The sequence below is a fragment of the Diospyros lotus genome, chromosome 5 (assembly GCF_014633365.1).
Source record: "Diospyros lotus cultivar Yz01 chromosome 5, ASM1463336v1, whole genome shotgun sequence".
Taxonomy (NCBI): Eukaryota; Viridiplantae; Streptophyta; class Magnoliopsida; order Ericales; family Ebenaceae; genus Diospyros; species Diospyros lotus.
The window spans coordinates 41,647,302-41,660,790 of record NC_068342.1 but is presented as its reverse complement, the minus strand read 5'-3'; the positions used below and the strand labels follow the sequence as shown (position 1 = coordinate 41,660,790).

At 35.5% G+C, this 13,489-nt stretch overlaps 1 protein-coding gene across 7 annotated transcripts in view; it reads right to left on the bottom strand.

The window, feature by feature from the left end:
- The window catches only part of LOC127801906 (7-deoxyloganetin glucosyltransferase-like), a 128,223-nt gene that overhangs the window by 90,908 nt on the left and 23,826 nt on the right, over positions 1-13,489 (bottom strand). For 3 of the 7 annotated variants that reach the window (XM_052337426.1, XM_052337425.1, XM_052337422.1), the window contains exons 1-3: positions 5,379-6,055; positions 4,741-5,058; positions 3,989-4,449 (exon numbers count right to left, since the gene is read on the bottom strand). The exons of 1 other annotated variant lie outside the window; for it this stretch is intronic. In XM_052337426.1, the coding sequence (XP_052193386.1) occupies positions 3,989-4,449; positions 4,741-5,058; positions 5,379-5,892 (1,293 nt within the window). In that variant the 5' untranslated portion in view covers positions 5,893-6,055. Of the gene's footprint in view, positions 1-3,715; positions 4,450-4,740; positions 5,059-5,378; positions 6,056-13,489 lie in introns of those variants that run through there. 3 more of the 7 variants (XM_052337424.1, XM_052337434.1, XM_052337427.1) reach the window with 3 other exon arrangements.

Genomic DNA, 13,489 nt, shown 5'->3' with positions numbered 1-13,489 from the left:
GGACTTTCCCCACATTTTTGGATCCCATTTAAATAGGCTACAAAATTCTTATTTCCACTTACTCTTTAATCCAATAAACAAAGGAGAATATTTTCAAGCCTCAATTAATTAAATCAAAATTTTTTGAACCCAAAATAAAATACTCGAAAACGTTTAGACCCCCTAATAGGTTGTTACAGGTTAAGTTGACTCAAACATGCAAGTCTAGTGGTGTAATCAAAACAATGAAATATTTGAGTTGTCATACGAAAAAAAGAGTCAAAGTACATAGATTAAATTGACTCCAAAATAATAATTAAAATAACAAAAAATTTGAATAGTCATGCATGAAACTACATAACAAAATATAGGTTTACCATATTTTTAAGGCAAAAGCATAAATGTGCCCTCCAACTTTGGTATTTTAGCTATTTAGACCTTCCAACTTTAAAGTGGACCTCTTGTGCCCTTGAACTTTTAATTTTGGAACAATTACACACCTCAACTTCTGATTTTGTAACAATCACACATCTTATTGTGTGTGAGTTACACGTGTTTGATGTGGCGTTAATCAAGCTAATAAGAGTGTGTCATGTGTAAAATGATGCACAGCGGAGCTAGGGTTGGAGGTAGAGGTTGGAGCCAGTGACCCTGACCTCACGGACGATGAAGGTGAAAACAAAAACCTTATTTTCTCATGTCTCCATCAATACACAGACACAAACTAGACCGAACCATCATGAATCGACAATTTCGTGCACGGTGTTGTCGCTTTGTGCAACACAAATCAATGGGTCGACAATAGGAATGCGAGAAGTCAGTTAGCAGCGAAGTAGGTGATAGGTCAGTCGACAGGAGGTTAATCGACAATGGTGAGGAAGGCAAGAGGTTATTGGCGACGACAATGAGGTAAGAGAGAAGTTGGTCGATGAAAAAGAAAGCAAAATGTTAGTTGTTGATGGTGGCCACGAGAAAGACGAGAGATTGGTGTCGGCGAGAAATAAGGAAGAATAAGTTGAAAAATTTAGCCATTACATACTTCTCAACTACGCGTGAAAGTCACATGTTATGTTGATTGGATAAGAAGTGTGTGATTATTATAAATTAAAAGTTAAGGAGCAATTGTGCAAAATTTAAAAATTTAGGGTAGAAGAGATTCACTTTAAAGTTGAAAGTGTTAAAATAGCAAAAAGACTAAATTTGAAATTCATATTTATCCTTTGGCTTAATGCATTTTTTAGTCCTTGGACTAATCAAAAAAATGGCTTTAAAGATATCAACTAAATTGTGCTTACTATTCATTCCTGGACAAAATAATTTTATACACTTTAGTCATTGGCTTAACTGACGTTAACTTTGCCTCGTCACGCTGCCACGTCAATGACACATCACTACCACGTCACTCATAATATCCACGTCTGCTATCTATATTTTTATAAAAATAAAAGAAAATAACAATGTCTCCATAGTTAGGCTCCTAGACCGTAGCCATAAGGAGGCTGGGTTCCCCGACCCAGCCGTGGCTGGGATTGGGAACCCAGCGGTTGGGCAGCTGGGGGTTGGGGAACCTAGGTTCCCCATCTGGGGCCATGGAAGCTAGGTTCCCCGACCATGGTCGTCGGCTGTTGGGGGTCGGGGAACCCCATAACCTTGGTCCTCGACCCCCAACCATTTCCCGATCGCTGGGGGTTAGGGAGCTTAGGTTTTCTCGACCCCCAACGGTCGAGGAACAGATCTAGGCGAGAGAGAGAGAGAAAGAGAGAGGCATCCACGTGTTTGTGTGTGGGTTTGGTTGAACTTACCAATTTGGTTGAAGACCCGATTTGGTGGAGACGAAGCTTAGTCGGCGGTCGCCCAGATCTGGAAGAGATGAAGCTTGGTCGGTGGTCGCAGTGGCCGACTATTTCGACAAAGAGAGAAAGGGAGAGAGAGAGAGAGAGAGAGAGAGAGAGAGAGAGAGAGAGAGAGAGAGAGAGAGAGAGGATGAGGAGGATAAGGAGGAGATCGACCGACGATGGCTGTCGGAGCGGTTAGTGGCTGAAATCGTTAGTTGCATATTTTAGAATAAGAAGCGAGGCCGCCAATCAAATGGCAAGGTGACAGCAAGGATGACAGAGTCAACAACGTTCGACGGCATAGAGGTGAACAGTCATGATGGTTGAAAAACATTAATGACGATGGCAGTCACGATGCAGAAAATGCTAGAGCGATGTTGATTGATAGCAACGGAGGTGACCGGTGCTGAAAAAGATAAAGACGACGGTAGCTGTTACGTCCAAGGCGACTGACGGTGGCTGAATCAATGACCCAGAATGAGGAGAAAGGGAGAAGAGGGAAAAAGAAGGAGGAAGAGGGAAACCTGGGCTCCCCATGGTTGCCTGTAGCCATGGCTAGGTGTGTGTATATATATGTGGTGACGTGGCAGTATTGACAAAGATAATAGGAGTGACGTGGCAGCGTGACGAGGCAAAGTTAACGTCGGTTAAGAAAGGAACTAAAAGTGTAAATTTTTTTGTCCAATGATGAATAATGAGTACAATTTATTTGATATCCTTTAAGCTATTTTTTGATTAGTCCACGAACTAAAAAATGTATTAAGCCTTATCCTTTTGTTTATTTTTAATTCATCATCCAATGCCATGGCATGTGATGTGATGTGCAATCCATTTGACTTAATGGTACTATACATATATCAACTTTTGAAATAATAAAGAAAAGATAGTTCAATCCCTATGATTAGAGTTGGCAAATGGGTTGGGCAGCTCAGGGGCCCACTCGATCGGCCCGTCTCTCAATGAAACCCGACCCAGCCAGTATTGTAGCAAACGGGCCGAGCCAACCTGCCCTAAGAATGCAGGGTCATGTCGGGATATTGCTTTGTGGCCCACAACGCGACCCACCAAAATGGCCCAGCTTAGCCCGACCCATAAAAAATTGAGGGTAGTGACCAAAATAGGGGTGACCCACCAAAATAACCTGGTTCAGCCCATCTTAGCCCATTTATTAAGGTCATAGGGTCGTGTCGGGCCCCCATTTCTCATTGTCTGGCCTAACTTGCCTCATTCGAGGGCCAAATTCAACCCAACCCACGAAATGGGTTAGCCAAGCGGGCCCAACCCGTCCATTTTCTAACTCAAACTATGGCTACATCTTACATGTATAATAAATCAACTTTGTCAATCTATAAATATAAAGATATATATATATATATTTATTTAGACTGTGAGTTGGAGTGAGGACCACATTTTTAGGATATATATATATATGTGTGTGTTTGTGTGTATGGATATAATAAATAAACTTTAGCAACAATAACATAATTTGCACGGTCAAAATTACACAAAATTTTTATTAGGTAATTAAATTGATTAGGCGACAAAACCCATTAAATTTTAGTCTTGCAATCTATATATGTTTTCTAACTTTATTCATAATATCACAACGGAATTCTCAAAATCAGACCTTTTAAATAAAATAATTAAAATTTAACGAATACATGAATCATTTACCCACTATAATTTGAAGATTTAGATAATAAATATCCTATGAACATACGTTAAGTAGGTGGGTCGTGATAAAATAAGATTCACACTAATAAGTTGTGAATTAGATTCTTTGTTCTACGCATAGTAACATAAAGTTTTTACTTGAGATTTATCTTTTTTGTCGAAATTGAGGGCACAAACGAAACAAAAGGATTTGCTCAAATATAGTAATCCCAAGACTTAGGTAAAAATTATTTACATGAAATGGGTATTTTCTCATTCAATTAATTATTATAAAAATTATTCAAAATAATTACAAAAATATATCTCAAAATATCTGACATTACGTCTGTTTAGGGATCAAAGGAGAGACCTTGCATTATACTAAAAAGTGTCTCCAAGTTGATGTCCGACGAGCCGCCGGGCGCGACAGCCGCCTCCGCCGCCTTCTTCCACTCCCCGGTCTTCCTCGTCATCTCCTTTCCCTTGTCCCCGTCCATCAACTCCCTCACTACCCTCTCCACCTCCTCTCTATTCACGTCGCTCGCTATCTCCATCCCCACCCCCCATTCCTCGCAGCTGTACCGGCAGTTGGTCGGCTGCTCGGCGAAGAACGGCCAGCAGATCATCGGCACGCCGGCGCCCAGGCTCTCCAGCGTCGAGTTCCAGCCGCTGTGCGTCAGGAACCCGGCCACGGCCCAGTGGCTCAACACCTCCTCCTGCGGGCACCAGCTTGCCAGCTTCCCCTTCCCTCTCGTCTCCTCCAAGAACTCCGGCGGCAGGACGGCCGAGTTTCCTGTGACAAGATCCGGCCGGATGATCCAAAGGAAGTCCTTTTTGCTGTTGGCCAGCCCCCACGCCATCTCAACAAGTTGTTGGCTCGTCATCACGGCAATGCTTCCGAAGTTCACGTACACAACCGAGTTGGGCTCCTTCGAATCCAGCCACTCCATGCACCCCCTGTCTTCTTTCCATAGATTTGATCCTGTTTGAAAGAGAAAACATTGAAATGCATGAATAATGCATTCTGTTATCTTATCTTATATGTGTATATATAAAAGGGAGAAGACCGGCGGCTTCAAGGTCATACCACAGGGTCTCCGGAGTTAGTTTTTCAAGGTGAGATCTAGGTGATTGAACGAGGAATCCTACTAAATTTACGCCTCTTAGCTCAATCTACCATGCATGTCTAAGGGCTCATTTTGGACTGAGGTGTCCTTCAATACATGAATGATGGATATCATATATAAGACGAACTAAGAGGTGACTAACTCACCGATGGATTTGAGTTGGTGGTTGTCTTTTATGTGGGTATTGAGCATCAAGTGGAGAGGGCCAATGGTGAAAACAGGGGCTGGAAACATGGCGGAGAGAGCGTCAATGGCGTCTCTTTCAAGAGAATCGAACGTGTTGATGATGATGGCAGAGGCTTTGGAGGATCGCTCCGTTTCAGTGACGAGGAATTTGATCATGACGTCGTCTGGATCTGTGGTTCTGATGAAGCTCGGAATGTCCTTCAAGCAGGCGTTCTTCATCATCCCCGGCATCCAGTCGATTTTCGTCTCCAAATACCCGTTTGTGAGGCAACTCCAATCTGTTCAATTGAGCTTGTTTAATCGATTCATTATTAGAAAATTAAGCAAAATGCAATGATTAGTGAGATGCATGTGAAACAGTTTACAGTTACTGATGGCACAACGCTGCACAGAAGAAGACAAGAGAGAGATAGAAAGAATCCTTTTCATCATTGAAAAATAAGCACAGATAGAGAGATCAAAAGAATCATTTTCATCATTGAAAAATAAGCAAAGAAATCATACTTTTAATCAAGATAATATGATGATTTGTTTGACAGAGAATCGGTTAAGGATTTAGGAAATGATGCTACGTATATGAGATGTGATTATGGTTTACCTTTGAGAGGAACGAGGGCTCTCTGGAGGAGGGCTTTGTACTGGGTATAACCGAGGAAGCCGCAGGCGCTGGGGGTCCAGAAGAGCACTTCAGGGATGCCGAATTCTCTGGCGGCATCGAGCGTGAAGCTCATGGCGCCGTCCGAGACGATGCAGGAGACGGGGGGGACGTCGGAGGAGGCGGCCAGGTCGGAGAGCAAGCAGCGGAAAGGGTGGAGGCTGTGGACGGGGGTGGAGGCGCAGAGGGAGGAGATGTCCTGGGTGGCGTCGGTGTCGGAGAGGGGCAGGCCGTCGGGGATGGCTGCGAAGCGGAAGTCCGGCAGGCCGTCGAGGGAGCGGGGGCCGCGGGAGCGGAGGAGGCGGCGGCGGTTGAAGTGGGTGTTGACGAAGGTGATGTGGAAGCCTCTGGAATGCAGAAGCTTGGCCAGCTTCAACATTGGGTTGATGTGCCCTTGCGCCGGGAACGGAATACACACTGCGTGTCCGTTCATTTTACCTCTTTCTAACGAACCCATCTCTCTCTCTCTCTGAGATGTTTATGAAGATGCAGATGCAGACGGAGATGAAGATGAAGATCTCTCTCTCTCTCTCTCTCTGAGATGTTTATGAAGATGCAGATGCAGACGGAGATGAAGATGAAGATCTCTCTCTCTCTCTCTTTGAGATGTATTTATGAAGTTGCAGAAGCAGCTGGGGTTGACGGGTTTCTATTTATAGACAAAAAAAAAAAAAGTACATTTATTGCCTTTTATTTTTTACAACAAAATAATTCATTTAGTTAATTAAATATTTTAAAATATAAGGTTACGTTCTATTTGTTGTTTTCAAGTCATTTTAGTTTTTAATTTTCTAAAATAATGAAAACACGTTCTCTTTACTATTTTTAAAAATACATTTTTTAAAATAAAAAAAATTATAAAAAAAACTCAAAACAACAAAAAGTTGTTTTGAGTGTTTTCATCCAAAACAAACTCAAAACTCAAAACACATTTATTTATTTGTATTTTATTATTATAATAAGAAAAAATATTACAAAATTCATTAACTTTAAAATGTATATATTTTTTAATAATATATTAACATTAAATATTTTTAATTTACTGAATAATCAAATTTATTGAATAAAATATCATTAAAAAATTATTTTCAAAATTTCAAATAGAACGTATTTTATAATTTTTTGTTTTGATAAATAATTTTTTAAAATAACAAAGAGAACGCGTTTTTAATTTTTTAAAAATAGACTATCAAAATAGAAAAATAAAAATAAATTTAAATTTTAAAATTAAAAATTAAAAAGTAAAACAACGTAACTTAATATATTTAGATAAAAACAAAAATAGGTATCACATGCATCTATCAACTTGTCAATAATGACAATGGATAGCCCTTATTCATGTGTTTGTCTTTATTAGATTAATCTTTTATTTCTTGTTAATAAATTATATATCTCTAAACTAATGAACTCATGTTTCTCTTAGGCACCAAAAATTGAGATAAAATTAACGATCAATCCAAACAGGTCGGCGGCAAAGAAATAATTAAAAATAATGAGATGGTTTTTTAAGCATTATTTTGATTTTGACCATGTTTATAATCATGTCTCCTTCGTCATTATATATAAAATTAGTTTTTATCACAAAGGGAGTATTTGGTTAAAATTACGAAAATACCTTTCATCTAAGTTAAATATTTAGAGACAATGGCTTGAGATATTTAAATTTGAATATAAATTTAACGACATAGTCCACGATCTTTGCTTGTCCAAACCCTCATGAGTTATGATTTGACTCACGTGGCACAATTATGACTATTTTCTATCGTGTAATATATTTATATAAAAGCACAAATTTTATAAAATAAATACGTCATTTATTGTGTATCATTTTAGTAATAATTATCAGATTTTATCTTAGGTATTGAGATTAACTTAGTTATCGGATAATATACTAAGTTAGTGTTGGTTAATTAAGATATGGGTTAAAAAATGAGGACATGAAAAATATTTTAGAAAAAATTATTTTTTATTATATTTATTAAATTTATATGAAAATTCATTAAAAAGAAATCACGTGACTTTTTATCTAAGATTGTTCAAATAAATTTATCTTGAATCTTACAGAGAAGAAAAAATAACTTACATGTTCTCTAATGCATTTAAAAAATTTTAATATATAGTATAATACAAATCTTATAATACTTTTTAGGTTATTTTGACTATTTTATATCTTAACGTAAAAAATATTTTAATTTTATCTTAATATAATATTATTTTATTCATTTTAACAAATACTACTTAAATGATCAAGCCTCGACTTTTCATATCAAATAAGTTTTAGATGATCGTGGGTTGCTAGGCCCAGATATGTTGTCCCCAAATAGTATCCCCTTGGTTGTCCACCAATTAGAACATGTCACATTACCAAAATAATATATTTCATCAAATAGTGATTATTCTGAATCAACGACAAAAAAACTTAATATTCTTCTTTTAAAATTCATTCTATAATTTACAAAAAAAAAAAAAAATCCATCTCTTCTAGATGAAGGGATGGGTTTTTTCTAGACAGAATATTTTCATATAATGAGATAGATTTTTTTTTGTAAATTATAAAATAAATTTTAAAAGAAGAATATTAAATTTTTTGTCGTTAATTTGAGATAATTACGATTTGATGATGTATAGTATTTTAATTATGTGACAGTTTCTTATTGGTGGAGAAGCAAGACACCATTTGAGAAGAGAAAATTTGAGCTCGAGTTGCTACTAGATGCATTTAATTAAAGATAAAAGTTGGTGATGATAGACTCTAACCATCATCAAAATGAATTTTGATGAGTTCTCAACGTGAAATTCATTTATCCTCTCACAGCATCAGACTTTGAACCACATGGAGGTGTGCATGTACAATCAAATTGACACTTTTGAGCTATGGTATTACTATTTTATGATAAAATAAATAAGATCTTAAACAATAAATTCTACATTTTTTATTTACTTTACCCTTAAGTTAAATAATTTTTAACATCCAAAAGAATAAATATTTAGATAAGTATTGATATGTTACTCTTAGTAATAAAATAGTTTTGATAATGACTATATGAAAATCAATCTCTATTATATGGATTATATGTATGAGAAAATCAATCTTTAAATCTTCTTGAAATAAAGTTATGAAAATTTATATAGGAGATATGTTGAGTATGGTTGAGTGTGTTTAGATTCAAAATAAATATATTTTTGATAATCTCAACTTACTTTTAAAAGAATTAAAATGAGATTTTGTTAAGTTTTCATGTTTTAAAAAGGATAGTCGACTATGTGGTTTTTTCTGTTGACTATGCCTGAAAATAGTCGACTATGCTGGATTGATCTGTCTACTATGCTGGATTGATCTGTCGACTATTTAAGGGTTCTGTCGACTATTTTTGCATCTGTCGACTATCAGGTAAGGATAGTCGACTATGGCTTTTCATCTGTCGACTATTTTTGTTCATAAAATTCAAAATTCTCTTTATATTTTTACATCTGTCGACTATGTCTTTGTGTTTGTTGACTATGAGAAATTTGTGTTAGAAGATAGTTGACTATGCTTTTTTGTCTGTCGACTATGTCTTGTTTTACTTGTAAAAATAGTCAACTATGCATTTTCTTCTGTCGACTATATCTTTTGCAGAAAGCTTCCAACGGCTAGTTTTTCAAACTCTAACGGTCACAAACGGCTACATTTCTCTTCAACCTTTTGGGAAGCCTATATATACAACTCAAGCAAGATCAAGAGTCGGCTAATGGATGGAAATGAGATGATCTAAATATTACAAATCGTTTTATTTGAGCTTACAGTGTTTTGTTCTTTCATTGTTATATTTTTCTATGTAAGGCTTCGTTTTATCATTGTAAATCTATTCTTAAGCCTAGTTTTCATTTTGAGAGACATTGTAACTAAGAGATTCATCTCTTAGATTCTCTCCAATTGTACACTTCTTGTATTTCCTAGCTTGTGTAGCTAGAGGGCCTACTTGGTTTAAGTAGGAGGTTGTATTTCCTAGCTTGTGTAGATAGAGGGCCTACTTGTGTAAGTAAAAGGTTTTAGTGAATTGGTTCAAAATCCTTAGTGAGAGCTAAGGTAGTGGATTAGACTTGGTTTAAGTCGAACCACTATAAATCCTTTGTGTTATTTATTCTTCTTGCTTTACATTTATCATTTTATATGTTCTATGTTTTAAATCACTAAAACCTCAATTGAGTCAAAAAGTTTTCAAGTTCTATCAAGAATTTTAAAATAACCAATTCATCTCCCCTCTTGGTGTGTGCCATAGCACCTCCCGTTCTAACATGTATAAATATTAGAAGACCTTGAGTCCATAAGCATTTCTAATTATCATTTTTTGTGAATATAAATAGCATTGAAATTCACTTAGAACTACTAGTAAATACAAGTTAGAAAAATGTTTAGAGTCTGATTTGAGTCAAATTGATCAATATGAGATTATTGAACTAAGGAAAATGTCATATATTAAAAAAAAAAGATTTATCATGACCCAATCATAATTCATTAACAATGTACTAAAAAAATCTATAAACTTACAAAATCACCTTTTATGACTCCAACTAATTGACATTTTTAAACTAAAACTAATAATATATTAAAAATGATAATTGATCAAGCTTTACCCTTAAAATGTGTAAAGAAATGAACATAGTGAGCATTAATCAAACCGATTAAATTGCTTAAATCGATTCGAACCTTAAAATGTGTAACGAGGAATGAACATAATGAGCATTAATCGAACCAACTAAATTGCTTAAATCGAATTGAACCTACTGAATAGTTGTTCAAATTAAAAAAAATAAAAAAGAATTCTTTTATCTTGTCAAACAACTTTATCTTCTACGATTCCGTCGAATATACCATTTTCTATTTTTTAATTCAATTGGTTCGATTATTTTAATTTTTTTGATAAGAAGATTGAAACGAAATAATTGAAAAGATCAAATTTAAAAACTAAATTATCAATTTCAACCTATTCAATTCTATTATTTTGATTTAACTAAAATTTTGTTCATCCCTGCCATAACAGCCTTATTGAAAGTTAACTTCATGTGGGTTTTTTTGTATTTTTCTTCTTCTTACTTATTTTAATATTTGGAGAAATCATTTTTTTAATATAATAATAAGAGAGATAAAGAACCCCCCACCCAAAATGTGTAAAAAATTAGATGAGGTGGGGGACAAGGGTTGCCATCTCTACTAATAGTTCCAAGAAACCGTTATGAGCTTTGACCAAATTTTCTCGATTATTAATTGATGGGCATGAACCTTAGTTCAATGCACCATTGCACCCTTTTAATTTTTTTATTTATTTCTTTCTCCCAATCTCAACCCTTTTTGTCCCATTCTCTGTGTCCTAAACCCAAAACTTTAGGTCCTGTGAAAATGATTTGTATTTAATATTACTATATATAATTGTGGGCTGCTGCGCTTACCATCTGTGATAACTTGGTCATGGGTGACGCAGGAGCTCATTAACAATAATATATATATATATATAGCTGTTAGGATGATGGATAGAGTTATTAAATTGTAGGGTAGGTTTTGGATCAATAATAATAATTAAATGAAAAGACAAGAATAAGGGCAAGCACCATGATTGGGCATGTTAAATTAGTTGACAATATTGCCGACCCATAAAAAGAAATAAGAAAAATTATTTGATTTAAATGTTGGTTTCATATCTACTCACTATTCGTTTTTAGGTTTTTGTGTTCAATTGACAATTTCAATCGTTTTATTATAGAATTTGGTGGACAAAATGGTGTCTGATGATGTTGAGAACGATTGCCAAGCACGCCAACATTTACGTTTAGGCAAAGGTGGACTTATTTCTTGGTATAATGTCTTATGATAAAGTTAGTAATTGAGAAAGAGTTAGAGATGAGTATACATACATGAGCAAATTTCTAAAATTAAATGTGTTTACTTGGTAAAGTCTTTGTCATTATATAAGTTGAGCCTGCAATGGATAGGACAAAATTCTCCCTTGAGATTCTCGAACTCCAGGCAAGATACTTTAGAGGTATGCTTTTCTCCAAATAACAATAACATTGCGTGCTTTAGTTGGTGAGACATCGTGCGTCGTGATACACTCTCTTTTGGAATGAATAGCGATAATAGTAAATATGGTATCGATTCTTTTTTTTATCAGCATGAAACACAAATCTTATGTTTGGATTGCGGGAATTCAAAATGTTCGATAATTGCATTATTCTTATGACTTGGACATTAGAATTTTTTTTAAGATATATGTGAGCGTGTGTTTGATTGCATTATCTAGAATTTAATTTTAGGTAATGATTGCCCAAAAAACAAAAACCACCTCATCTCCTTAGAAAATAAATTTCATGGAAAGAAACTTTAAATACTTATATCATATATATATATATTTTTCATGAAAAAATTAAAAATATTTAATTATTATTATAAAAAATATATATAATAATTATATATTTTCTATAATAAATATATATAATCAAACCCACTTTAATTGAAATTAAAGTGGCCTAAAAAATAAGGCTTCCCTCTCAACTCAACAACACGAGAGGCAAAGGCCAAACAGATTTGGTGGCATTTATTCAAACCTTTGCAGCATATTAAACGATGCAATTTAAGCCTAAGGGCCAAGTTTAAAAATTCAAAGTCGTTCTCTTATCTTTTCACTTGGTGACTTAGAGGTAAGGTTGGTAATGGTTCGGTTTGATTTTGGTTTTTGTCAAAATCATAATCAAATTAAACTTAAATTACTAAAACTAAAACCAAACCATTACCCATTTGGTTTTGAAAATTTAAAACCATAATCAAACCATTCAGTTTCGGTTCGATTTCGGTTTAACCACGATTTTTTTAGTTTAATCCATATCAACAAACAACGACAAATAGCATTCATAAATTTTTTTGATAATTTCACAACAAACAAAGATAAATTATAATAAAGTTACCTTATTCTTGCATAAAGTTACAAAACTTATTGGATATAAAATCATATTTACAAACCTACAATTGTTAAAATCAATAAATTAATATGTGCATAATTAAATTGTAATTTAAGATAAAAAAAATTAGCTACGAAAATTAATACCTTCATCAACATTAATATATTATTCGTAAATTGATGCATATCCATTTGAAATGAATGAGCCAACTTCATCTAACAAAATTATAAATATAAAAAATAAATTAATAGGAAGAGAGATGAGGCAGAGAGCGTGGGTGAGAGAGATCGAGGGCGAGCAAGAGCAAGAGGGGCCAAGCCCTAGCGAGAACAAGAGAGATTTTAGCGAGGGTGAGTGAGAGCCAAAGAGATGTAGAGAGCGAGGGCGATTGGCGAGCTCGCGGGGAGGAGCAAGAGAAATGAGGCAGAAAATGTGAGAGAGATTGAGGGCAAGCGAGAGTAGGGGCCGAGCCCTATCAAGAGCAAGAGAGATCCAGTGAGGGCGAGCGAGAGCAAGAGACATGCAGAGAGCAAGGGCGAGGGCGGGCGGACGAGCGAGAGGCAGCGAAGGTGAGAGAAAATGAGAGTGAGGTTGAGAGAGGAAGGAGAAGAGAAAGGGAAAAGGGTTTGCAAACAAGGCAATTGGGTTGGGGTGGGCTAGCCTCAGGTAGGCTGGGCTCAGGTAGGCGGGGTTGTATATAATATATATCATATATACATATTATACATATTATATTATATATATTCGGTTCGATTCAGTTACCCACCATTCGGTTCGCGTTTTGGTTTGGTTTTAATGAAAACCATAATCAAACCATACCCATTGAAACAGTGTTTGATTTTTCCCCGAACCAAACCATTACCTAGTCAAACGGTTTTTAACCGCGTTGACCGGTTCGGTTTTAGTTCGGTTCCTCACGGTTTCGGTTGCAATTGCCATCCCTACTTAGAGGGTGTGTGGCTAAGCAGTTTGAATGATTCTAGGTAGCATATAACGTGTTTCTCTTATGAGACGTTTGTTAATTAAGATATAGGATGAAAAAGTCAAGATATGAGATGTATCTCACATTTTTATCCTTTTCAACATGTTTGTTAAGCTTATTAGACAATTCTTAAAAAAAT